This window comes from Balaenoptera musculus, chromosome 11, assembly GCF_009873245.2.
Source record: "Balaenoptera musculus isolate JJ_BM4_2016_0621 chromosome 11, mBalMus1.pri.v3, whole genome shotgun sequence".
Lineage (NCBI taxonomy): Eukaryota > Metazoa > Chordata > Mammalia > Artiodactyla > Balaenopteridae > Balaenoptera > Balaenoptera musculus.
Window position 1 is genome coordinate 23019610 of NC_045795.1, and position 27299 is coordinate 23046908.

The following is a 27299-nucleotide window of genomic DNA, read 5'->3' on the forward strand; positions in this document are numbered from 1 at the left end:
TAAAGTTCCCCATAGCTTTACTCTAAAAATATTTTTATTAATAGATATTAAATAATGTACAGAAGGAAAAGGAGCTGGTGTTAACGTTCTGTTTGTTCTGTTATGTTCTCTGCTCTTTACCCTAGCTCTTCTCGTGTCTTGCCTACTTTTTTGGGCATTTTCTTAGCATGGGGATCTTCTAGCTCCTTGGCCTTGTAATAGTGCGGAGCCACCTCCAGAAGCCAGCTGCTCTCAATCTCCAATACCTGGAAGGGAAGAGAACAAAATCAGCAGGGTTCCCTTCCGTCCAACCTAGTTTCTGCTGTGTGTGTGTGATTTAAATTTTATTTATTTATTTATTTATTTATGGCTGTGTTGGGTCTTCGTTTCTGTGTGAGGGCTTTCTCTAGTTGCGGCAAGTGGGGGCCACTCTTCATCGCGGTGCGCAGGCCTCTCACTATCGTGGCCTCTCCCGTTGTGGAGCACAGGCTCCAGACGCGCAGGCTCAGCAATTGTGGCTCACGGGCTTAGTCGCTCTGTGGCATGTGGGATCTTCCCAGACCAGGGCTGGAACCCGTGTCCCCTGCATTGGCAGGCAGATTCTCAACCACTGCGCCACTAGGGAAGCCCTGTGTGTGTGATTTAAAAGAAGGTTCTCTTTCCCCTTTGACTGCAGGGCTAGGGGAAAGGGTACCTGGCTCTAATACTCTGGATCCCAGGGGCAGACACACATCTCTACATGCTATTCAAGAGCACAAGTAAGCTAACCCTAAACAAAAGCCTGAACGTAAAGACTGAAATACACTCAGGATGGAGCTCATATCTGCTTTGTTCATTATCACCCCAGCACCTGAAACACTGAGACAATGGGCATTCAAATACTTAGTGAATGAATAAACAGTTCTCAGATCTTAGTAGATGGTGAGACAGCTGTTAGAAAGGATGCATTTCTATCTTATCCTACCTTAAACCAAGGTGCTTTCCTGTTTCTCTGCCAGTCCCAGCAACTTGAACCTGGGTTTTTAGCTTGCCAGGATACCATCTCCCACACAATCCACCTGCCTGGGCAGGGCAAGGTCCCCTCACCTGTCTCATGAACTCTTTGGTGGTCAAGACAAGTTCGTGGTAGAGCAGCCAGCGTGGCTGTTCCTCAAAGAGGGAAGAGTTGGGATGAATGAACACCGTCTGCTGCTGTTTCACTGTGCGGTAGCCACTGCGAGTCAACCGTGCTGTGTGGTAGAAGTAACCAGCAGTGATGGCCTACGGAGCAGGCGGGAAAGGAAGTCAGTGGGAAAGGCAGGCGTCCAGGGACCCTCAGCACTCACTGCCTTTTTAGTTCAGGCTTTGGGAGAACTAGAAAGGTAAGGGCCTTTCAGGGGTCCGGGAAGAAAGCACAGGGAGAGCACACCTTCCACAGGGGAAGGGGCACGTTCTCAGGCTGCTGGCCCCAGGGAGAAGCTTGCTCCTCGGGAGATACTGGGTGGACAGCAGCAGACTAAAGAAACGCTGACCTTTCGGACACGGATATAGTCCCCCTGGCAGGAACTGAGACCGACTTCCACGCGTTCCAGGAGCCCCTCCAGCTGTTCCCGCACATCCCGGGCTCGGCGCATCGATCTGAACTGTACAAAGTTCTCATAGCACCACTGGGAAGAGTAACCACTCTCAGCCCACTGTGAAAAGGGTTGAAAAAGAGGGGGGAAGAGGGGGTGTTAAGTATACAGCAGGACCAGAGTCCCCCACGTCCCCCTCACTCCCACTCACCCAAGCCCAGTGACCTGCGTATAAACGTTCAGCAGAACCAGGTGGTCCCCACCAGGGAGGAAGAAGTTGACACGAGCATTGTCGGCATGGACGACCTTGTCCTTGGGTCGGTAGAAGATGGAGTTGTTGACAGAGAGCATGGCAGCCACTGTCAGGATCTCCTCTGAACAGCTGTACCTGGGGCAGGAAGGGAAAGGCATGGGAGTTCAAAGCGAGACACAGCAACAGGAACAGGCGCAGTGAGGAGGGAAGGGATCGCTGTGCGGTGGATGTCCTCACGTGGGGACAGCAAGTTGGGCTAACGGCTACAAATCAGAGAGTAGATTGATTTTGGTGGCAGAGGCAGCGGTATGGGGGTCAAGGAGGTGAGGGTCGGGTTATAGATAAAATGGTAACAGGAGAGATAACCAGGGAGGCAGGGGCAGGAAGGCACCAGGGCCCTCTGAGGGTTCTGCAGTAAGAAGGTGCACATTATAGCAATCCCTTTAAGTTCACGTAATGACCTTTAACCTCAACCATAGCAGAGGAATGGCATTTAAAGGTGGTCCCTCCACAGCTGTATCTAAATGCTCTAGTCTGAAACCTTAGGAATGAGTAAGTCCCCAAACCAGCCCTCACTCAGCACTCCTCACAATGGAAAATCTTCCACTTTCATTCATGCCCCCAAATTTTCTACATGCTTGTCAATCTCACCCATTTGATAATCATAACCAAAGACAGGACAGTGTCTTACTGATCCCTCTGGGCCTCAAAAGGGGCAATAAAAGGTATCTAATAACTTGTTATTTGTTAAAGAATAATGTGGTGGAGAGAAAAAACAAGATCACAAAGATGGCCCCAGAGATAGAAAGAGGCAGGGCCAGTGTGTGTGCTGGGGGCCCGGCCGAGTCAGGGGCTTACTTCTCAGAGGCCAGGATCATTTTAGACAGCATGGGGTCCACCGGCAGCTCTGCCATCTTTCGACCAGACTAAGGAGAGGAAAGAGAGAGTTGAGGCCACTCCTCCCTCAGGTGTCCCTCCAACTCTCGAGGGGTCACCCCAGCCTTCCTCCTGCCCCAGCCTGCCGCCCTCCCACCTCACCGTGGTGAGCTCCCCAAGGTGGTTGAGGGCCCCCAGCGCATACAGCTGCTCCAAAGCCAGCAGCAGGGTCTCATATGGCGGAGGGTCCAGGAAATCAAAGTGCATTAGGTCGTGGATCCCTGGAGAAAGATGTGAGGGGGTAGAACAGAGTCCCTTCACAAGGACCAGCTAGCCCCACCCCTTCTGTCTCAGGAGGACTGGGGGACCCCAGTCACCTAAACTCTTGAGCAGCAACACGACGTTGCCCAGGCTGGTCCTCTGAATCTCGGGCACTGTGGTTTCTTCCAGCTCGTGCTGATAGGCCCAGGCGGTATACAGGCGGAAGCACTTCCCTGCAGCCACCCGACCCGCCCGACCAGCTCGCTGACTGGCTGAGGCCTGGAAAGAAAGGACAATTTGTCAGGCCCACGGACAATCTGGTGATGGAAAAGAGAAAGGGCAGTATTTCTGCAAGAAATCTGGGAGGGTGTGGACCGCTAATCCCCCTTGCTCTAAGCAGCCTCCACCGCTTCTGAGCTGGCCTGTTCTCCCCCTCGCCCCATGGAGACCCTGCTCAAGCCCAGGCCAACCTTGCTGCAGGGTGTGACGGTGAGCGATTCCATGCCCGTGCGCGGGTTGTAGCTCTTCTGCTTACAGAACCCCGGGTCCAGCACGTAAATGATGCCCTCGATGGTGAGCGAGGTCTCGGCGATGTTCGTTGCCACAACTACCTGAATGAGGGGATGTGGGATCGCCCGTAAATCCCACCCACCTAGTTACCCAGAGAAAGTAATTCTGGAAGACGTGGAGTAGACAAACAGGTGCAAAGGAGCAGGAGCTGAGGGCATTTGCGGCCAAGGTCGGGAGAGGGGGACAGGCCAGTAGAAGGGCGGGGGAGATGTGGGGATTAGCAGGGCACAAGGCAGAAAGGAAAAGGAAAGGAAATGAAGGGGGTTCAGGGTTTTTTTCAGAGGTGGGAGCTGGGGGTGTCAGGTTCTGGCCCCATCTTCCCCACTGTCAATTTTTTTTTTTTTTAATTTGTTTTTTAGTTTTTGGCCGCACCGCACAGCATGTGGGATCTTAGTTCCCCCAACCAGGGATCAAACCCGCGCCCCCTGCAGTGGAAGCGTGGAGTCCTAACCACTGGACCTCGAGGGAAGCCCCACTGTCACTTTCATATTCACCTTTACACGTTACTTCCTAAAATAGCCCCCTGATGAGTCTCCCTGCTCTACTCCTAGCCCTGGTTACACGGCATCCAGAATGGTCCTTTTAAAATGTGAGCCTGTCACATCACTCCCCGCATCCATCAGTGGCTTCCCACCTTACCTGAGAATCACATCCAAGCCCCTTCAGGCCCCGAGTCCTCCAGGCCCTGGCTACTTTTCTGATCTCATCTCCTAGCACCAGGGCTCCTCGCTCCACCCCTGCCCACTGCTGAGCACGCCTCACACCCATCCTCACGCCCGCCCTCCGCGTACGCTATTCCCTCTACTTGGCGCGCTCTTCTCCCAGATGTCAGCCTGGCTCCTTCCCTCGCCTGGTTGAGGCCCCAGCTTCACTCTCACCTTATCAGAGAGGGAGAGGCCTTCCCTACACCCTAAGGAAAATCCCTTCCTGCCATTCCTCTCCCAACATCCCCGGAGTCAGCCTCCGTCCTCCTATGCCACACTGTACCTCTTCAGAGCATTTGCCACAAATTGATGTTAGGTATTTATGTGTTCATTGTCTCCTAACTTATATTAGACTAAACTCCATGAGGCTAGCGACTTGTTTGACTTGTTTTGTTCATTGCTGTGTCCTCATCCCCTAGAACAGTACCTGGAACGTGGGGGGAACTCTTTAAATATTTGTTGAATGAAAAGTTACCTCTTTGCTCAAAATCCTTTGATGGCCACTCACTGGTCTAAAGTCCACACTCTTCCACCTGCCATCAAAGGCCCTCTCTAATCTCCATTCAAAGTTGTTTTTAACCTGTCTCCCACTACTTCACCATGTGAGCCTTCCACTAAGCCTGCTGGAGTACTCTGACCTCAGACACCCCTTAAGCCTTCCTCTGATATTCCCCCATCATCTTCCCTAAAGGTCCAGACCAAATCCCACCTCCTGGCACACCAAGGGCCTCCCTTCTCCTCTGCACCTCTACCATGCTCACTTTCTGGATCACGCATTTGGCTATCTCGCCATTCCCACTGTCGTCACCCTCTCTCTCCAGCTCCAGAGGCGAGGAACTGCCACCCAGCCTCGCAGCTGCAGCAGTGCCCAGGACACACCTTGCACAGGGCAGGCACACACTTTCCTTTTCACTACTAGTTGCGTGAACCACAGGGGTGAAGAATGTGGGTTTCTCCAACTGACCTTCCGTGCCCCAGGGGGCGTGGGCTGGAAGATCCGCGCCTGCATGTCGGAAGGCAGGTTGGCATAAATGGGCAGCACCAGGAGCTCCCGGATTTTGGAGCCCAGGCGGCGGCAGCGATCCTGGAGCATCTCACAGGCAGCCTCAATCTCATCCTGGATTTGGGTGGGGAGAGCTGCGTGGGACCCAGAGTCACGCGAGGCTGACCTGCCAGCCCTGTCTTCCCCTGGGATACACATATCACACCCCCTCCCCCACGTCACGCACCTGTCCTGTCAGGAACACCAGGATATCCCCAGGGGGCTGGGTCACATGAATCTGCAGCACAGACACGACACAGGCCTCCAGGTAGTCCGCCTCTGGAGCCTGGCGGGGGAGGAGGCAGGGTCACAGGAAGGCCACCTGCTCAGGCAAATCTCTTCCTCTCCTCCCAGCTCGACGTACACTTTATCCCAGTTTCCCTTTGGACTCTCCATCCCGTCCTTCCCTCCTTGGGACAATTTCCTTCAAAGGCTCCACTGCCTTTACACTTAAGCCCATCCTCCCTGAGGGGGCACCTTGGTATAGAAGATGTCAACTGGAAACCTGCGTCCTGGGATCCGGAAGACGGGGGCGTCATCAAAGAAGGTGGAAAAGCGGGCAGTGTCCAGTGTGGCTGAAGCCACCAGGACCTTGAGCTCAGGTCGGAAGCGAGCAACATCCTTGATCAACCCAAAGAGAATGTCTGTGTGCAGGGTCCGTTCGTGGGCCTCATCCACCATCACCACGCTGAGGAAGGAACGGGGGCACCAGTGAGCGAGGGGAGGTGGGTAATGCAGGAGGGGACACTGGGGTCATCAGATGAGAGGATAGGCCCACAGCCTGGCTAGGAAGGAACAGACAGACCTGAACCACCATGATGTGAACAGCCCCGAAGCTCCCGGGGTCCTCTGGGGCAGCTGCCACGCATCCCTGATTGGCCCTGATGCCTCTTTCTGGAGAGAGGGGCCAGGTGAGCCCTCCCACCCCAACCTGAGAGGACTCTGCAGGCTTCTTGGTCTCCTCGTAGCTTAGCTATATGTGTGCCACCTTCTTTCTCCTTGCTCTAGTCATTGGATTTCCTGCCAAGCCCGCAGGAGCTCATCCCCCACTTCAACCCTTTGTGCCTAACTGTGACCATGATGGTGAAGTCCTCAGCCATTTCACAAAGCAGGCTGGCGTGATGGGAAAACCCCACACCCTGAACACTCTTGCATTAGCTGGCCTTCCATGGGTTCTCAGAGGTTTTTCCAAGGGATGTGAAGGACCAAATCATATCTATCCCATTGCTCCACTGTAATCTTCTAGGACCGGAAATCCACAGTCTCCTAGGAGCTGAAAAGGCAAGTACTGCTCAGCTGGCCTGGCTCCACCCTCATCCCATCCATGAATCACTTCTCCCCCACAAGACATGCGCATCCAACCCCTGCTTGGCCAATGCCGGCACTGAGAACTCATTATTCACAGATCAAGCCACTCCAAGACGTGGGCCAGAGGCTTAAGAGTCAGGGCGCAAGCACTCTGACAGCCCCTGCAATCTCTGCCACTCTATGGCTTCTCGGTATTGATCTGAAATCCGCCTCCCTGTAACCTCCCCCATGGCTCCTAGCTGTGCTCTCTGGGGTCACATAAAACAAGTCTGGTCCCTTTCTCATGTAATAATAGCCCTTCACATATTTAGAGGGAACCAGGATGTCTGAGTTTTCCCCTCTAAGCTGAACATTCTAAGTTTTTGCAAGTGGTCTTCACGTGGCTCCTCAAGTCCCCACAGCACCATTCTACCATCCTGATTGTTTTCTGAACTCTGGGAACAATTGGGGAGAGACAGAAAGGCTTTCTCTGTAGCCTCTTCTACCCTCCGGGCCCATCTCAGTTCTAAGACTGTTCGAACCATAAAGATTCAAAAACTGGTAGACAGGACTTCCCTGGTGGCGCAGTGGTTAAGAATCCGCCTGCCAAGGCAGGGGACACGGGTTCAGGCCCTGGTCTGGGGAGATCCCACATGCCGCGGAGCAACTAAGCCCGTGCGCCACAACTACTGAGCCCATGTGCTACAACTACTAAAGCCCATGCACCTAGAGCCCATGCTCCACAACAAGAGAAGCCACCGCAATGAGAAGCCCGCGCACCGCAACGAAGAGTAGCCCCTGCTCGCCAGAGCTAGAGAAAACCTGCGTGCAGCAATGAAGATCCAACGCAGCCAAAAATAGATAAATAAATAATTTAAGAAAAAAGAACTGGTGGATAAATCAAAAGAGAAGACAATGGCCAAACTGGCCAGGTGGGAAGAAAGGAGGGAAAAGCCAGAGATTAAAGGAGATAAAGGAAGGTACTGAAGAACAGGAGGGCAGCAGACCGGAGGGAGGCGAAGGCGGGCAGCGCCCCCTCTCGTGGGAGCTGGGGGGCCTGTGCGTACCTGTAACTCGCAAGGTCAGGCTCAGAGAGGAACTCCCGGAGAAGCATCCCGTCCGTCATGTAGCGCAGGACAGTTCGCTCTGATGTGCAGTCCTCAAAGCGGATGCTGTAGCCGACCTGTCATGTGGGCCATTAGTGATCGACAGTTGGGCTGGTGCCCCCAGAAGGGAGGGCAAAGGGACAAGGGTGAGCACCTGGACTGATGGGGGTTGAGGGGACCTGCAGGCAGCGGGGGCTGAGTCCCAGACCCTAGGGGCTCTCCTCGTCCCTCAGTCCCCACAGATCTCACCTCATTCCCAAGCTTCACACCCATCTCCCGGGCCACACGGGCAGCCACGCTCATGGCTGCCACTCTCCGGGGCTGGGTGCAGGCAATCTTCACGCCTTTCTTTGTGTAACCCTGCATGACAAGAAGAAAGAGGAGGTTTTCCCTTTGACAAATATGCAGCTGGGGCCCAGCAATTCAGAGAAGTTGGAAATGCAGGGCAGGGGGAACAGAGAAACAGACAGAAGCAGAAAACCAGACAAGAAGGGCAAACGGATAGGATGGCAGACCCAGGGCCCACAAAGGGTCCTCACCCAGCCCTAGGCAGTCCCAGCCCTTTGGGTCATCAAGTTCGGGGCTCTGCGAGATTCAAGCTGGAAAAGGACTGACCGGCTGGGCAGACCCAAAAGCAAGGGGAACAAGGGAAGGTAAAAAAGTAGGAAAAGTCTTTTCACTCCTCATCCCTCGGCCCTGCAGAGGAGCAGAGGCCGGGCTGGTGGAGCGGGGTCCATCTCACACCCGTACGCCACCATCTAACCGTCTATACCTCCTTCCAACGCTAACCTACAGAACACCTATCAGGCATGGACACCGTGGCAGGAAGTGAAAACAGAAGCATGAAAAGGGCGTGGCCTTTATTCTCAAGAACCTCACCACTTAGCAGAAAAGACTAAAGGACTGAAGTAGAGAAGGAAAGTGACTACTCAAAATCGCACGTAAAGGAGCTGACAGGACTGTGCCGGTCAGTGCCAGCTGAGGCTGAGGCTGACATACCTCCTCAAAGAGGTACTGTGGGATTTGGGTGGTCTTGCCCGAGCCTGTCTCGCCTTCGATGATGAGGACCTGATGATTAGCAATGGCGGCCAGGAGCTCCTCGCGGAACGGGAACACCGGGAGGCTGCGGCGGACGACCTGGATGGACTCCTTCTGCTTGGCCTGGGTTGGAACGGGTGGGGCTGACGGCTCCTGAGAAGGAGGAGAAGGGCAGTGAGTTTCAGGGCCGGCTCCCCACGCTCCTCGGGACATCCCGCGCCCTCCCTCTCACCTCGTCACCCTGGAGCTGAGTGGCCCGGACGAACTCGATGGTCTCCTCTTCCTCCAGCACCAGCGATACTTGGGCTCTGAGAGGCAGCATCTCGGGCCCCAAACTTCAGGGACGCTGCCCCGAGCCGGGCCTCCTCCCAGCGCGTGCTCCTCCCCAGGGGCACCGGACTCCTCCTCCACTAGATCCACCGCTCGTGCTGGCTAAAGAGAGAGGGGTACGTGGAGACAGAGCTGCCCCTCTCTGCCCAGCCGCCCCCTCCCCAGCCGCTACCCCCGCCCATGGAGAAAGGCAAGACAAGGAAGGGGCCAGCCAAGCCACCGCCCCCAAACCCCGGGAAGCCCTTCCCTCCCCTCCGCTTGGGGACCGGGGCTGAAGCGGTGGACCCCCTCGCCTCACCTGTCCTCGCGTCTCCTCGGGCATGTGGTAGCGATTGGTGGCCTCCAGCTTCTCCTGCTCCCCAGCCGCCCGGGTACTCCCGGGGCCAGATCCCGCACTCGCCGCTTGTATCTGAGCTCACGCCGCTCGTGTTGGCTCAGCTCACATCCCCAAAGAGGAACTCCTCGTCCACCAGCTCGGCCTCCAGGTCCTCAAGCTTCTCGCCGCCCCGCTTGGCCAGGTATTCTCGGCGGGATTCTTCCGCAGCTCAGGGACCTGGGTCAGCCCAGGGCAGTCAGAGCCTCCTCTCGCTGGAAGAGTGACCCTTTTCCTCACCTACCCCTAAGAGTGACAACCTCCGACAGGCCAGCAAGAGAACCTAAAGATGTGTCCTCTACCTTCCTTCCCTCTGCACTGGACAACGCGACTGACGACATGCCCAACGCTGGGCCCACACGCTGCCTTCCAGCAGGAAGACCCAGCTGGACGTCCTTCCAGGCAGCCTGACCATCTTCGCCAATATAAATTCACTAGAGCTAAGGTGATTATGTGCATATTTTATACTGTACTCTTGCTATTTTATTTGACTTAGTGGAAAGGGGAAAAACATAACAGCTGGTACCAGCATTTGGAAGCACAGGTCTCAAACTGAAAACAAGTGAGACAACTGGAAACCACTGGGTGAGCCAAAAATAGGTATTCTTCCTCCCCAATGATATGCTCCCTGGTCTTGAACCAAATGACTGCAGTTTGAGGAAAAGGGAAAAATAAATTACACACAAAAAGGCTGGAAGCATCAGAGAGTGGTTCTGTGAGGCAAAATGTAATGAGGGATGTTTAGCTCGGGGACTAACTTCTCCCCCTCAGACAATGGGTCATTTGGCTTCTACATGTTTCCTTTCGATACAGGCTTTTCAGGACACATTGTGGATGACAGAAGACTGGCCACATGCTGAAGGCCTTTCTGGACCCTAACCCTAAGCCCTCCCACTGTGGCAACACGATCTTCCCTGTGTTCCCAACAAGCTCCTCTACTGCAGTGACAAAACCCCACTGCTGCCCTCCCCTTGGGGGCCCTGATTCGATTTAACTGCTTGGTTTTTCTTGTTTGTTCTATCACGTCTTAAAATGGAGTTTATGCTCATGACCTGATCTGAGTACCACAATCAAATACTCCTTTGGCCTGATGGGTGGGGCAGATGGATGTCTTTTTAAAATATGGGCAAGAAATCAGGGCAATCTGAGCATCAAAAAGAAAAGTGATATGCAATTATAAAACATTGAGAAATAAAAATTCACGAGTCCAACGTGACACGCGTACAAACAACGGGAAAAAAACTTCTGTCACCGGTGAGGTGACTATTACAGCAGACTCTTTACTCCGAAAATTAGTAATTAAAAGGGAACAGTTAAGCATTTGCCCTCACTTTGAGGAAGGCACTGTAGCCCATTCCTTGTTATTGAGGAAAAGTTCTTCTCTATATAAAAAGGTTAGCCGATAAATGTAGAAGGAATGTCAGAATCCAAAAATCACCACTTTGCAATCCCCCATGACATAAGTGATTCAGGAAAGGATTAGCAGTGGTTGCTAAACCATTAGCTGAGAGGCTGTTGGTAGGAAGGATACCAGCACTAACACGCACACAGCTGGACAGTGTGTCCCCCTGATATGACGTGCACATCACCACCCAAGAGGTGTTGCTGCCACAGTTGTTTAATCTGAGTCTAAGCAAGCTGTGGACCCAATTTCCACTTTAAAGTAAGCACTGGGACAGAACTTAATACCACAAGATAAGGATCAGATAAATCCAGAATGTAGGACATGGTACAAGATGAGACAGAAAGAAAAGAGAGAGAAGGGGGAAATAAAACAAACTGAAGAAACCTAACAACCAAATGCAATGCGTGAACCTTGACTGGATTCCAGTTTGGAAAAAGCAGTTATTAAAGACATTTTGGGGTAACTGGGGAAATTTTATTATAGGCAGGTTCTTAGTTGATATATGAGAATCATCTGCCTGGGTGTGACAATGGCACTGTGGTTTTAGAGAAATGTCTTACCAGGTACGTGCTGATGGGACAAAATGCCATGATGTCTAAAACTTTTAAATGGTTCAAAAAGAGAGGAAAAGAAAAAAGCCGCCATTTACATAGGCATTGCAGGGACTTCCCTGGTGGCGCAGTGGTAAGAATCTGCCGGCCAACGCAGGGGACACAGGTTCGAGCCCTGGTCCAGGAAGCTCCCACATACCACAGAGCAACTAAGCCCGTGTGCCACAACTACTGAGCCTGCACTCTAGAGCCCACACGCCATAACTACTGAAGCCCGTGTGCCTAGAGCCCATGCTCCACAACAAGAGAAGCCACCACAATGAAAAGCCCGCGCGCCACAACGAAGAGTAGCTCCCGCTCGCTGCAACTAGAGAAAGCCCGCGCACAGCAACAAAGACCCAACACAGCCAAAAATAAATAAATAAAACTTTAAATAAATAAATAAATAAAAATACATAGACACTGCAAATATTGCACACAGTATTAGCGATTTTTTAATCCAAATAGTCTGGATGAACGTTCATTATACTATTCTTTAGGGCTTCCCTGGTGGCTCAGTGGTTAAGAATCCGCCTGCCAATGCAGGGGACATGGGTTCGAGCCCTGGTCTGGGAAGATCCCACATGCCGCGGGGCAACTAAGCCCGTGCACCTAGAGCCCGTGCTCCGCAACAAGAGAAGCCACCACAATGAGAAGGCCGCGCACCGCAACGAAGAATAGCCCCCCATCGCTGCAACTAGAGGAAGCCCACGCGCAGCAACAAAGACCCAACTCAGCCAAAAATAAATAAATAAATAAATAAATAAATTTTTTAAAAAATTGCCTTATACTATTCTTTCAATTTTCCTATTTGTTTGAAAATTTTCATAATTGAAAAAGAAAAGAAAAATTCAGGAAAGTAAAAACACTACACCAGCATCGAGAGATGTGTCAGAAGTCTCTGGCCACAGTCACTTTGTGGGGTGCGAGCTGAGATGGATATGTCAGGAGAGACCTGATGGCCACTAGGCCATTTTCAGGACACCAAGAGTCTCAGAATTCTTTGGGGAAATCTAAGTGTGACTTACATGGGAAGACCAGGCCTTGGGAAAACTGCAACCCTACCTAGGCTAACCCCGTAACAAGTCCAGTTCATGAATTACAAGGGCTCTGTCCCTGTGCAGTGAGAAGACCAAATCAGGAAACCAGTGGGAGATCACAAGGCCCCGTGGGGCATGGAGGGATCAGGTGGTAAGAAGGTATGTGGAGATGCTGTACCCAAGCTCAGTGGTCAGCACATCCGTGGGCAGTAGGACTCTGCTCTGCTCCTGTCCTCCAGCCACCCCCTTGACCACCCAGCTGCCTTTGGAGTACATCTCTTTAAGTCTCAGGAACAGGGAAAGCTCACACTCCCCTCACTAACACACAGTGTGATCTGATCCTAAGGAGTCAAAGAGGGTTTCTGGGCCGTTTTCTTCCCTCTACAACTTAAGTCCACTCTCAGCAGGCTCCTGTCAACCAAGCCCCCTCCTCCAGAGACCCAACACTCCACCAGCAGCCCCACTGCACTTCCTGTGCACTCTTTCTCCCTATCCTTAACCACAGTCCTTCAGTAAGTCTTTCTTTTTGTCTTCCTGGGCACTGGGACTCACCATGGCTTTCCGGTCTTCCTCAGCCATCTTGAGGCGCTTCTGAGCCTCTTCATAAGCCTAGGAGAAGAAGGCAAGAGTGGCCAAAAGTCCCCACGCCCACAGCCATTGCCCTTCTAGAATCACAGGTATCATTCTGATGTTCCCTAGCAAAAAAAATGTTCCCCAGCACAAAGAAATATTCCCCCTTCACTGAGGAATCTCTGGGGCTGCAGGTTCAGCAGAGAGCCACCTTAGCCCGAAGACCCAAAGACATTACCAGATCACTGGAGGCAGCCCCTTGTCTTCCCAGAGATCACTATCCGCAATCACACCCAACCTCAGACTGGACCCAGGGATCTTCTGGGGACTGACGGAACGTACTGCTCCTACGCACCTTCTTGTCTGACCGCTCCAGGACGTTGCGAGTCCGGTCCTTGTCCCGCTGCCGAACCCGCTTGGCGAACGCATCGCGCTCCTCCAGGTCCTGAAGGCGCTCTCGCTCTGTCCGCTCCCACTCATCCTCTGACTCTGGCTTCTCAGTCTGCTGTTTACGCCCCCTGCAGCCCAACCCAGAGCATTAACTAAGGGCATCCAGAGGCTTACTGTCCCATCATCCACCTGCCCCATCCTCTCTCACCCTACTTCTGACTTACTGTGTCTTCCTCTTTCCTTTCTCCGAAAACTCTTCCTCCTCTTCTTCTTCCTCTTCCTCTTGACGTTTCTTCCTGAGGTGTTTCCGTTTTTTCCGCTTCTTCCGGAGACTGCTCCCGGCCCTGCCTACAGTCTCCTCGCTGCTCTCTTCGCTGTCCTCCAGCAACCTGTATGATCGGTTCTTTTCCAGCAGGGCTCTGGCCTCTCGCTCAGCTGCCCGAGCTGGCTTTTCCACCACTGCCTTCCGTGGGACCTGTCAGAAGAGGAGAGGATAAGGGGATGTGAGCAACTCCTGATCCCTGCCCACCTACTCTGCCCTGTTCCTAATTTAAGGAGTAACTTGATCTTAAACCGGCCTTCATTCTCTCTCTTCCCCAAGGCTTCACACCATGTCCGTCAGCCTGAATGGGGCCTCTCAGCTTCTAAACTTCTTTTCAGTCGTTCATTTAACAAACATTTATCGAAGCCTGTCCCGTGCATCCACTGGTAGATACTAGGGATACAGGGATAAATAAAGAGACAAAAACCTGCCCTCATGGAGTTTACATTCTCATATCCAATTCTCAACTGCTCAACCTCTCTTCTTCCCAATGACTAAGTCATTCCTACCCAAGGACTGGCCAGGATTGTTGTGCAGAGGCCTGTCACAGGCCTGGCACTGTACCAGGCTCCAGGGATACACTGGTGAACAGATTAACATAAAGTTCCTACCCTCCCATCCCTTACGTTCTAACCTCATTTCTCACCAAGCATCTTATGGGATATCCACACCAGGTTATCCACCATTCTCTGAACAAGCTCAACACTTTTAGTATTACTGGATACTTTCTAAGCTCTTATTCTGCAAGGTGCAGTTAGGTGGTAGGAATACAAAGACAAGAAATACAGTCTTGTCAGACTTCCCTGGTGGTGCTGTGGTTAAGAATCCGCCTGCCAATGCAGGGGACATGGGTTTGAGCCCTGGTCTGGGAAGATCCCACATGCCGCGGAGCAACTAAGCCCCTGCACCACGACTACTGAGCCGGCGCTCTAGAGCCCACAAGCCACAACTACTGAGCCCACGTGCCACAACTACTGAAGCCTGCGTGCCTAGAGCCCATGCTCTGCAACGAGAAGCCACTGCAATGAGAATCCCGCACACCGCAACGCAGAGTAACCCCTGCTCTCCGCAACTAGAGAAAGCCCGCGTGCAGCAACGAAAACCCAACACAGCCAAAAATAAAATAAATAAATTTATTTAAAAAAATATTTCATTAAAAAAAGAAATACAGTCTTGTCTTCCAGGAGCTAACCTTTACACCTTTACTCTTCTCCCTTCTCTACCTGACAAATTCCAGAGAATCTTTGGGCCTGCTTTTCCCGATCCCAACTCCCACCCCTTCTGCCCTCCCACAGCACGGGCCTACACATCTATTCTATAGCCTCACTATTCAAAGGGTGGTCTGTGGACCACCAGCATCACCTGTAAACTTGTTAGATTTGTTAGAAATGAACAAACGAAGAATCCATCCCAGACCTACCAAATCGGAACCCGCATTTTAACAAAAGCCCTGGATGAATCCTGTACCTGTTAAAGTTTGAGAAACATTGCTCTATAGCGCTTAATCCAAAACACTTAAACCATCCTCAATCTTCTCCACGGAAGTAGACGTCTAGCCCGTAGGCGATCACGGAGAAAGAATAAATGCTGGTGAACTGAGCTTACTTAATTTTCGGTTGGACAGTTAGCCCGACCTCACCAGGACAAATAACCTGGGGGCGCCGCCCCTGCTCCACCCCCTCTCCTGCCGCTCCCACGCCCGGCCCCCCCCTGTCCCGCACCTTGTTCCAGAGTCTCAAGGCGAAGTCCCGGGCCGGCCCACTGAGGTCCAGGGTATCGGTGTCTCGCAAGCGCTGCACGAACTCCTCTGCCGAGGCGCAGCGCTGCGCGGTACCGATGAGGAACTGGGCCACATGCCGCTCGCTCAGTCCCAGCACCGAGTGCAGCTCGTCTTGCACCCAGCGCTCCAGCCCCGCCGGCGTCGCCATGGCGACTCACGCTCCCTATTCCCGGCCCCGAAAGTGTCTCGAGCAGCCTCGCTGGCGGCCGGGCGGGCCACCCGGAGGCCTGAAGCCCCGGGCCGGAGCCTCTGTCCCACAAAGAAGCTGCCTTAGGACCTAGGGGTTCGGTTTCCGACAGCCCAAAGCAATCTTCCCGGACCTCGGAGGCCGGAAGTGGCTACACTTTTCCGGCCTAAGCACTACGGTGGCCGAGCGAAGTCAAATCTTGCGGAATTGTACTCAAAGCTTGGGAAAAAACATTTTCATTTCCTCCCCCACCGAATCTCTCTGTCGCCCTCTGTTGGTCATTCCTGGGTGTTACACTCACTCATTTCATTCAACAAATGCTGAGAGCCTAATGTGTGCTAGGCACAGTTTTAGTCCCCGGGGATATACCAAAGAACAAATCAGAAACAAATCCCTCACAGAATTTACAGTGGCTTGAGGGGGGCGGAGACAAGATACATAAAAAATAAAACATGTAAGTTCTATGGAGCCAAAAATAATGCAAGGTGTGTGTGTGTGTGTGTGCGCGCGCGCGCGGCTGGTGGGGCAGTCTTTCAAATTAGAGGATCAGGTCCATGCTTATTACAGATTCGGCCGTGCTGATTAGAAGTGATCTTTGCTAGGACTGGTACTTTCCGCAGAAGTGAATACAGGTTAGGCTTAAAAGAGGACTCCAGGCAGGAGCAAACTTGGGATGTGGAGAAAAAATAAAGGTGCCCTCTTTTCTTGGCGCTGTCTCTGAAAGTTATTTTAAAAGATCTCCAAACTAAGGAATGTGCAAACTGTATTCAGCATTTTTTTTTTTTTTTTTTTTTTTTTTGCTAACTGCTTGAGAAACTTACTGGTGGCTGCTTAATTTTAAATAAGCAGAGTTTGTTGCTTGACTGTGCCGTCCTGTGTTTGATCCTGCTTCATACTTTTACAATTAATTGGGTTTATCAGACACTACGCTGGGAAAAGAAACATTTGTTATTCCAGTTAACAGCCACAGGTAGCTCCACATCATTGACTTCTTTCTTTCTTTTTAAAAAATTTATTTGTTTATTTATTTTTATCTTTGGCTGCGTTCGGTCTTCGTTGCTGCGCGCGGGCTTTCTCTGGTTGTGGCGAGCAGGGGCGCAGGCTTGTCATTGCGGTGGCTTCTCTTATTGCGGAGCACCGGCTCTAGGCGTGCAGACTCAGTAGTTGTGGCACGTGGGCTCTAGACCGCAGGCTCAGTAGTGTGGTGCATGCCCTTAGTTGCTCGGCACATGTGGGATCTTCCTGGTCCAGGCCTCGAACCCGTGTCCCATGCATTGGCAGGTGAATTCTTAACCACTGCACCACCAAGGAAGCCCTCATTGACTTCTTGAATGCACTGCTTTCTATTTCTGAAATGTACTGTGGACACCCCTGGCACCTCAGAGCCTCTTGCTTCTGCTTTCCTGGGTCACAACTGATTAGGATCTTTACCTAATTAGCTACTAATGTAAGTATCCTGTTTCCCTCCTACCCACATCCTCTCTGAAGTGGCTCATTCTTTTGACACCTTGCTTGTTCCCTTGCTGGTAAATTAAAGACCTTTGGCATATGTTTAAGATCAATTTGTCTAATACACTTTGTTTTTAATAAAGGAGGAATCTCCTCTGACTAGTCTGAGAGGAGCATCCTCTAGTGATAGGAGGACTACAACTACTTAACCATGTCTTTATTAGCCTGGAGAACTTAAAAAAAAAAAAAAAAACCTGATAAGTAAAATACAGGTATTCTACATTTGTAGAAAATAAAAATTCATTGAAATGGGGAAACCTCCCAGAACCAACTACACTTGGGCCACAAAGCCATGAATTATCCCATTGTCTATCAGAGGAGACTCTTTTGAGGAATCTGCACTTCTGTATATACACTATACTTGCAGCAATTTCAGGAGACTTATTATTTATGGTCCTGAGTCTTGGAGTAAAATCCCCTGGATTAGCCACTACTGATCACATACTATCTGGCTGCTTGCATTGCACTAGGCTTCTGAATACCAGAATCCTTCAATTCAGAGTGTCCTTTGCTTCCAAATTTTTAGCTCTTTTCATCTTTTCATTCATTTGTTCAGTCATTCATTCTAAAAATAAATTTTTGTATCTACTAGGTGCCAGGCGTGGGGATGCTGCAGTAAACCCAACCAACACAGTTCGTCCTCATGGTACTTCCAGTCTACTGGATGCTTCAACTGCCCTTTCTCAAACCAGCCCTAGACTAAAAAAAAAATTTAAGTTAATTAAAAAAAAAAAAGAATTAAAAAAAAACAGGGAGTTCCCTGGTGGTCCAGTGGTTTGGATTTGGCGATTTCACCGCGGAGGCCCAGGTTCAATCCCTGGTCGAGGAACTGAGATGCTGCAAACCGTGAGGCGCAGCCAAAAACAAACAAACAAACAAACAACAACAACAACAAAAATCCAGTCCTTCACTTGCTAGTCCTTTGAGAAACCAGTGCCAGCCTCTCCCAGAGCCCTTTCTACATGTCATTGCTGAGTTCCTGGTTCACCTTCGTCATTCTCCCCTCCCACAGCCGTGGCTGCTTCCTCTTCACGGCTAAGAAGAAGATGGGAGGGAGAGGCCTGGAAGGAGGAGCCCAGAGCCCACCCCACCCCCAACATGCACTTTTTCTAAAGAAGAAGCAGCAGGAGAGTCGGAGAGAGCTCCACTTTATTATGGAAAGTTAAAAAAGACAAACAAAACCAAAAAACCAGGCAATTGAGAGGGAAGGAGAATTGGGGGAAGAAAGTTGAGGCGCCTCATTACTCACCCCACACCCTCGCAATTCAGTTCAATTGTGAACCACTAGGAGGAACAGAATTAAATAACTAGAGGGGGATACAGAGTTAAGGTTCCCAGCCTTCCCTCTTGGGGAAAACTGAGACAGTAATACTGAGCAAAGGTGGAGGAAGCCATACCCCCAGGTCACCCCAATGAGGTGACTTCAGGGGACAGGGGAGAGGATTCTATGTGGACACACAAGTAGATGTGGCTTGTAAACCCGGGACTTTGGCAGGTGGGGCTGGGAACTGGGGGGTTTTGTAAACCAGGCTGTGGTCAAGAGAGGAGGCAGGCGCTGTAAACAAAGGGGCAGTGACCTAAGGAACAGGAGGGAGAGGTGCCTGTAAATGCAGTGTGGGCCAGGTCTCCCAGGGACATGGGTACTTAAATCCCGAGAGCCCCAGGGGGTGGTGGGGAGTCAAGGAAGGCTGTGGGGAGAGTTACCCTGCCCACGGAGATGGAGAGGGTGCTCCATCCGTACCCCCACACCGCGCCCCGTGAGCTCTGTGCTCCTCCCCAGGACTTGATGGGGATCTTGGGTCACCTAGGATGCACCAGCATGTCTGATAAGGGTGGAAACTGTGCGGTTGCCTCCGCCCCCAGAAACAGGATGAGGAAAGCAAGTTGGAAGATGTTGGTTGCCCTTCTCTGCCAGGCTCATATTCAGGGTCTGTCTGCTCTGAATCTTCTGGGCTCCAGGATCTTCAGTTCTGGGAAGGAGGGAGGTATATCCCAGTGTTGGAAGAGGGTCACCTCCGACAAGACTCATCTGTGGGAGAGGAGGCAATAAGGATAGAGAATGAGTGACGGTCTCTGCTTCCCGCCTTCCCTACCCACTGCCCACACTGAAGGCCAGTTGGCATGTAGGAAATCTTATAATATCTTCCACATCCTGAGTGCCTGTTACTACTAGTAACAGCAGCCATCACTCATTTAGCCTGGATTCTGTGCCAGCCATTCTCATAACTTGCTTAATCTCACAATAACCCCAGGAGACGTTAAGTAATTTGATGTCCAGCCGTAGTTCCTAGGTGTTCTACAAAAATTACTTAACCCTCTCAACAATTCCAAGAGGTAGTTATTATTAACCCCATTTCACAATAATAAACTGAGGCCAGAGGTCAGGTGATTTCCCTGAGGTCACACCACAATTAAGAGACAAGATGGAATTCAAACTCAGGCCTGTCTGATCCAAACCCTGTGTTTTTAACCACACTAGAGCGCTCAGAAAGAGGCCTGGTTTTGAAATATGGAGACCTCACGTGCACTTCGCTTCCCAGGACCTCCGTTTTCCCATCTGTTAAAGGAGCAGTTGGGCTAGAGGCCCTGCCAAGACCCTTCCAAGCGCCAACATTAAATCCTCCCCCTCCCTCCTGGACCGCAGTGTCCATTCCGAACACCAGGGGGCGCCGTCGGGCCGGCGGAGGCCGCACTCACCCACTATCAGGGCCTTGGTGCGCAGCCCGCCCTGGAGCTCTGGCTGCAGCAGTAGCAGTTCCTCCTCATCCTCTTCGTCGTCGGGTTGGGCCGCTGGCGGACTGGAGGCACTGGGGGCCTCAGGCTCCGGGCCCAGCTCCTCCAGCACCGAACTCTCGGAGGGGTATTGGTACGTGGTCTCCAGGGCTGTCTCGCTGAAGGAGATCTTGAGCTGAGGATGGGAGAGAAAGGGGGGAGGAGGCGAGGTCAGCAGGGGGAAGACTGCAGGGTAACAGGTGCAGGATGGAGAGTGGGGACTGGATTTGGGCACTCGCTGATTTTGTCCTCCCCAGCCACTCTGGAAGCCAGTTTTCCTTTCGGTACTCTCTCTCCAATCCCAGATTTTCCCTCTTCAATCATATCATTTCAAAAACATTGACTTTGACCTGAGCTTTGGCAGGGGACTAGGTGGCAGAAGTGAGTAACACAGGACCAAGGTTCTGCTTTTAGAGTGTGGGAGGCAGAAGGGTAAAAACAAATTAAAAACATGGAGGTAAGTCCTGTGATCAGAACTGAGTCTTTGGGCACCCTGGGAGCAATCAGGACGGCTACCCAGAGGAGGTGAGATTTGAAAAGAGCTGGAAAGAGCTGGCTGGGAGGGATCCCCACCAAAAGCAAAGACAGGCACAATGGTTTCCATAGCCTCGGCCCCTTGCTGTTCGGGGGAAACCCAGGACCCTGGTCACCAGCCCCTCCCACCCCCCTCACTCCCCTCCTCCAGCTGGAGTGGACCCACAGGAAAGGGTCTTGGGTCTGAGAGGGGAGCGGAGACCAACAGAAAAGCCCAGAGGAAATGAGACTCTCCCCAAAACACAGGGAGAAGATGAGCCCGAGTGCCTGAAAGGTGCAGCTGGGGGAGGTGACAGGGGCAGAGAGGAAAGTCCGGGCAAACATGGGATGGGGGTGGAGAATGCACCAGAAGGGACGTGCAGAGACAGAGGCAAATGACCAGAAGGGATCTGGACGGGGCAGAAAATCCTTCCTAAACATACTGTCTCAAGAGCAGGCAAGCCCCAGCTGCTCTCACTACCTTTTTACCCTTCCCCTTTGCCCTCCTAAGAAGCTCAGGGGGAAGGGGCAGGGTGGGATTAACTCTGGGAGCCAAAGCGATTAAGGAGACATACAGGAGGATTCCATGTGAACTGCTCAGAAAGGTCCAGATGATCTCCCCAGGCCTCCTCTGGCGTCTGTTTGGGAAACTCGGGGCTGGAGCCCTGCACCCCTGAGTCTCTGCAGGGACTGGGGTATGAGGAGAGAAACCAGGACGGTGGCTGGACAGGTGGTTGCTAACACCTGGGTCCCTGAGGGAAGCTAGAACTCAGAGACTGTGTGTGTCACTCCCTGGGTCCAAACCTGGCATTGGCCCCCACCTCACTGTGAGCAAAAGCCAGAGACTGGCCAAGGCCTACAAGGGGCTCCCAGTGTGCCTCTCCCGACTCCTCTCCAGCATCCTCCTCCACTCCAGCCACATTGGCTGTGATTTCCTCCAGCCCCACCAGGGGCACTCTTACCTCAGGGCCTTTGCACTGGCTGTTCCCTCCGCCTGGAACACTCTTCCCCCAAATATCGCTGTGGCTCCCTCTCTCTGCATCATGCTATTATAAAGTTGTCATATTTGCTCCTCCTACCTCCTGGCCCTCTAGGTTCCACTTGTCCCTGTTCTAATGTTTTCCCATAATCACTTACCACCTTCTAACCTAACCTACCAGAGAATTTACTTATTTGTTTACTTATTTGTGTCTGCTGTCAATAGAAACGTGGAAGTTGCCACAATGGGCAAGGAAGGCTTCATCCAGACCTCAGATGTGGTCCCAACAGAGGACCAACACTGGGGGAATACTGGGGGCGGGGGCAGTCCAGTCTGTACACAGTCAACCCCCAGTCTGTGTCTGTGGAACAGCTGGCTGGTAGAATCAAGTGACAGGAACCAGACCCCTTATATCCCAGTTTCTCAAAAGGAACTACTTCTATTGCTGACAGATTTACCCAAACTTCTGGGAACCCATTTCGGTTTTCTTTTCATATCACCTTTTGAGATAACAAGCTGCGTAGTTTATTATCTGCTCTGGAAAAGGATCCATTTTATTTGCTCTCCCTCCATGTTTGTCTCTCTCCCCCCACCCTGCTTCCCTCCTCACCACCAGCCCCAGCTTCTGACTGGGCTTCTCAGGAATGCACAGCCTGCATGGGGCGTGTGGGGTGGGGGGTACGGAGGGGGTGACTCACTCCTCTCATCAGCTATATAAGGTCACAAGGGGGCTGGAGAGGGGAGGGGCTGGTCTCCCTGCCAGAGGGGCCTCTGGGGAAGGGCACCAGCCACAGCCCAACCCCTGGGCTCCAGTGGCAGGGCTGGGATTTCTCTCCCAGTGGCAGGGATACATTTGATGGAATTAGCCTGCAAAACAGGAGTTATTTAGGGAAGGGGGGGGAGTGTTGGGTGGCAGGGTCCTCATATTCCTGATCTGGAAGCTGGGGACAGGACATGCCTGTCCCTGATGAGCAGGGTGCTGGGCGAGTGGAGAAGGCCTGAGGGAGGGCTGAGGGGAAGGTGTCTGGGCCTAGAGAACTCTGTGTTGCTTCTTCCCCACCCCCACCCCGAGCGGCTGCTTCCTTATTCTCTCACCACATCCTGAGCACAGTTCTGGCAGGCCCATGGCCCTGCATTTGCCACTCAGCCCCACCAGCCTTCCGGTCCCCCCCACAGGCTTCCTGTTTGGGCGATCTGCTTCCGGCTCCCCTGCTCCCTGACCTAGGTATGGTCACCCTCACAGGTCCTGCCCTGCGCTCAGACAGTCCCCGGGCTTTGGGCCCCCAAATTCATGCTTTCTCCTCTTTGCTTCTCCCCAGAGGCACAAGCCAACCTCTACAGTAGGAAGTGACTTCTCTGAACACCTCGCCCTGGTCGTTCCTCACCTACTTCCTTGCATCTGCCCAGCCTGAAGGGGAAGGGGCTGGTAGCAGTCAGAGAGCTCAGGACAGACTCAGGGACCATGGCTCGGGGATGGGAGCTTAAGCTTCATGTGAAGATGAACTGGGGTCTCAAGTGACCCCGAGCTTTGGTCCCTGTGCTTTCCCACCGATACTGAGGACACAAAAAACAAGTCTGAGGATGTCACACATGAGATGAGGACTGGAGACTAGGAAGGTCTTCCCAGCCTCTGGAGAGATGAGTTAGATGCAGAGCCCTCTCTTTCCTTAGAGTTTTTCAAGCTGGAGACTGGTGTATGGGGAAGGAGTTGGGCCAGGGCCAGGGGAAGAAGTCAGCTTGGCTGTTCCCAGCTTCCCTGCGCTGCCTTCTTCTGCTGGCCTCGGCCCCCACCCCACCCCGTCCTTAACTCCCATTGTACTCCCTGCTCTCAGCTCAGTGCCTCCAAATTCACTTCTCTTTCTTTCTACCCCAAGAGGAGGGAGAGGCCGGGATGGCAGGAAGAGAGGGGAAAACCAACTGCTGAGCCAGTTCTGGGGAGGGAGGGGAAGCCCAGGGAGGAAGGACAGGGAGGGAGTGGCGAGGGGGTATTTTGGAAGAGGAGAAGGCTTTTCTTGTCCCAAGAGAGAAGGGAGTACTGTCTGAAGCAGCGGCCCAGCTGGGGGTGTGCAACCTCGAGGTCACCCACTTCAAATGGCCTCTGTGTGCGTCTCTCCCATGGGGCAGACTCGGGGTTCAAAAGCCTTCTCTCTGCTCCTCGGCCAGCCCTGTTCCACTCCCCTCCCCCTGCTATCCTAAGGTGTCCCTACTCCGCTCTGCACCCCTCTTCCTCGGGTCTGTGAGACCCTCCTCCACTCACTTCTCCCTACAAGCCCAAAGCTACCCCCTCCACCTCCCCAGGCTTCCCACCCCGACATTCTCCCCGCTGGAAGGCTAGAAGTGCTTTTGCCCTGCGGACCCTGCCCTCATAAGCTCCAGGCTGTGGCCTTAGCTCAAGTCTCCCACCAGATGGCCTGGGTTGGGTCACAGACTCAGCAGTGGAAAGAATTGGGGGGCTGGGGGCTCAGAGCCTGAGGGAAAGGAGGGTGAGCAGCCTGGGCACAGCCTGAGAGGGACACACCCAGGACAGCGCTTGGTTGCGGGGCAGGCTCCTTGGGCTGGGAAGTGAATGGATAAGAAGGGCTACGAGAAGGAAGGGTGTGCGTTCAGGGGAGGAAGAGTGGCGGCAGGAATTAACAAGAATGCATAGACCAAGACAAGAATACAGGCATATGAGACAGAGACAGGAGCCCACAGAGAGCTGACAAGGGGGCTTCTAAGGAGTCTGACTTGGCTGCTCCCTACCTGTTTGTGGTGCCTTTCAGGGGACCCCTTGACAAGGCAGCTGCGGCCGAGGCGGAGGTAGCCCCCCAGAACCAAGATCTCCTCGGCAGTTGGGTACCGCTTCTTCCCAGCCCCAGGGATTGCAGCGTCAGCTGTGGCTGGGTTGGCCGGAGTGGCAGGGGCTGCAGGGGGCACGGACCGCCGGGGGTTGACTGTGAAGGTGTGTCCGCTGCGGCGGGGGGCCCCCACCCCTGGCCCTGCCTTCACCCCATAGAACAGACGGCTCATGAGGGGATCCCCAGGGGACTGGGGGGCAGGTGGGGCTGGGGGTGGGGGAGACAGTGGGGCTGCTGGTGGGGGCCGGAGTTCCCCTGCTTCCTCTTCCTGCTGTCTAGAGCCTCTAGTCCCAGCGTCCTCTGGTGGGAGGGGGGAGGGCACAGAGCAGCGGTTCTGCAGGGCGCTCAGAGGCCTGCCCTGAGCCCCTGCCTCCTCCTTCTCAGCTTCCCCTTCTCCAGCCTCTACAGCGAGAGGACTCAGGTGCTTCTCGGCAGACTCTGGAGGGTCTGGTTTCTGAGTTTGAGTCTCTGTGTCCCTGGGTGTCCAATCTCGAACCTTCCCAGAGTTCAGGGTCCATTTCCACCCTTCTGTCAGCCTCAAGCCCCTCTCGCCATCCTCCGCAGGGGTGGGCCTCTGTTCTGCTGCCTCCACTCCTCCAGAACTGCTGTCTGGAGCCTCCCTTGTCAGGGTCTCTGAGGACGCTGTAATCTCTTCTGGGACCATCCTTGGACTTGGCCTCTCTTCTTGTCTCCCACATTCCTCTGAGCAGTCTTTTCTTTCTTCTCCTGAGCTCAGCCTCCACTCTGATGCCTCCGGTTGTACCCAAATCTGTTCCTGAGACTCTCTGGAATCAGGCCGCCATTTATGGGCCTCTGTCAGGCCCAACTTCTGGTTGTCAGACTCTACTGGGCTCAGTCTATTTTCCACCACCTCTTTTCTCCTGGGGCTTTGTTCTTGAGGCTCTGCCAGTCTCAGACTCCGCTCTGGAGTTTCTCCAGGGCTCAGCCTCCATTTCCTCACCTCTGACAGTCTAGAGCTCCTGTCTCCAGCCTCTCCTGGGCTCTGCCTCCAGTCTCGAGCCTCCAAAGGCCTGGGGCTCGACTCTCGGCTCCCCTATCCACAGCCCTCCTCTCTCTGGCTTCCTGGGACTGAGCCGCTCTTCCTTGACTCTCTTCCCTTGGGCTCTGATCCCGCATCTCCCCAGGGCTGGGTCTCCGCTCCCAGGCCTCTAAAGACCCAGGGCCGTCTCCTCTGCAAGTAGCTCTTCACTCCGCTGCTGTTGCTGCTGCTGGCGCTCTTGCCGAATAAATCGGTTCTGGTGCACTGGCCCAATGGCCTCCAGGAGGACAGCAGACTCGTCTGGGTCTGGAGGTCCAGCCTCCGTAGTCCCAGGCGCAGGGCTAGGCTCCCCGGGAGACAGACCAAGCTTGGCCCGGCGGCGCTCCAGAAGCCCCCGCTTCCAGGCTGGCATCTGGGACAGCCGCTCCTGCTCTGCCTTCTCCCGGCCGCGAACGGCTGCCTCCTCCTGCCGGCGCCGGGCTAGCAGCTGTAGCTTCCAGTCCGGGATGGTGGCCATGGTCCCCTTGGGGAGGGTGGGGAACGCTGGGGGCAGAGAACAGGAAGGAGAGGCTCCAGAGAGGCCCAGGGGGTGAGAATGGGGGTGGGAGGGGAGGAAGTGGAGCGGAGAGGTGGGACACAGAGGAGGGCAGAGGAGCTGAGGGTGAGGACAGAGGGAAAGAGGGGGGAGCAGGGAAGGGGAAAACTGAGAAAGTGAAGGGGAACTAAGAGCCAAGTTGATGGCGGTCGGGGGATGGGTTGAGAGGAAGAGTGGAGATTCAGGGCAAAGAGGCAGGAGTCAGATTTGTCAGTACAGGTTATTGGGTATCAGAGACAGTCCCCAGGATGTGAGAAGAGAGAAAAACGAGAGAAGTTGGCGCGAGGGCGAAGAGAGAAAAGAGAGGCTGGGCGTGAGAGGGACAGGGTCCAGGCGAGGTTGCCTCACCGCTACCCCAGGAGCCGTGAGAGTGGGAAGAGAGGTCAGGGAATCCCGCCGGAGAGGGGGCAGTGGGACCTGAGGGGGTGTCGGGGAGTGGGAGGGCGGAGAGTGGAGAGGTCTAAGGGAGAAGGGGAAGTCAGGGGGCAGAGGGGCGAGGGGGTTCCGCGGCTGCAGCCCGGCGTGTCTCAGCGTGGGCCCCGGAGGTCCGGGCTCCCCTTCCAGCTCTACTCGGGCCACGCCTCTCCGGCCCCCCGCCCCCACCCCTCCGCCCCGCACTCCGCCCCGAGGCGGGTCAGGGGAAATACCCTCCCCCGGGGACTTTCGGAACCCGGGTGTCGGAGCTGCCAGCACGTTCCCAGAACCCTGGCGTCCACCCCCACCCTAACGCGGTCCCGGCACCACCGCCTGCCTCCCCCACCGGCGGTGCCCCGAGACCCAGACGTGCGGAGCACCGGCCCTACACCTCTTTTTTCCGGAGCCTGCCAGTCCCGTGCCCGGGTCTTGGCTCTCACGGAACCCCGACATAGCCGGCCATCCCCACCCGGCTCTGACCGCACAGACAGGCAATCTCGGCACAAAGAGGAGACAGCCCAAGGTCCGGGCCGGGAACGGGAGCGGGGACGGGAGAGGAGACACCCCCTCCCCAAGTCTGAAGCCCCTCAGTCAACTCACACGCCGCGGGGCTCCCAGGGGAGGGGGTGCGAAAGAGCCTGACGTCCGGAGAGAGGAGGAGAGAGGAAGAGGAGGAGAGAGGGATCGAGGGAGATCCGGAGACAGGAGGGAGGGGAGGAGGGAGGGAGAGGAGGAGGGAAAGAGGGAGCCAAGGAGGAGGGACGGAGACAGAGACCAGGGGGCCGGGCGGGGGGAGACGGCCGCTTGTCTGAGGACAATGGGGCGAGGGAGGGGGCGCGGGGCGGAGCCGGGCGAGGGGGCGGAGCCTCGCTCCCTCCGACCCCGCGTGGGACTCGGCTCCGGGTCTCCTCTCTTCCGCCGCCAGCCCTGGCGCTCCGCCGTCTGTCCCCAGGGCCTCTCACCCGGCTCCGGATAACCCAGGTGTCCAGACCTCCGCCCCCAGCTCGCCAACCCAGGGCGGCGG

The 27299-nt window shown here is 54.0% G+C and overlaps 2 protein-coding genes across 2 annotated transcripts; both read right to left on the bottom strand.

Annotated features, from left to right (window-relative positions):
* Positions 1-47: 47 nt before the first annotated feature.
* Positions 48-15808, bottom strand: DHX16 (DEAH-box helicase 16). Its single transcript, XM_036868927.1, is given in 24 exon segments — positions 48-245; positions 1066-1239; positions 1491-1652; positions 1758-1920; positions 2644-2711; positions 2824-2942; positions 3039-3201; positions 3393-3533; positions 5161-5313; positions 5426-5524; positions 5716-5926; positions 7593-7708; positions 7881-7991; positions 8631-8822; positions 8902-8968; positions 8970-9044; positions 9046-9101; positions 9298-9378; positions 9381-9442; positions 9445-9543; positions 12950-13016; positions 13333-13495; positions 13592-13842; positions 15411-15808. Coding segments are annotated over 24 exon segments (3129 nt in total). The 5' UTR covers positions 15618-15808; the 3' UTR covers positions 48-116.
* Positions 15809-18297: 2489 nt separating this feature from the next.
* PPP1R18 (protein phosphatase 1 regulatory subunit 18) lies at positions 18298-26437 on the bottom strand. Its single transcript, XM_036868887.1, is given in 5 exon segments — positions 18298-19194; positions 19863-20073; positions 24172-25391; positions 25394-25448; positions 25451-26437. Coding segments are annotated over 5 exon segments (1839 nt in total). The 5' UTR covers positions 25784-26437; the 3' UTR covers positions 18298-19174.
* Positions 26438-27299: the final 862 nt, after the last annotated feature.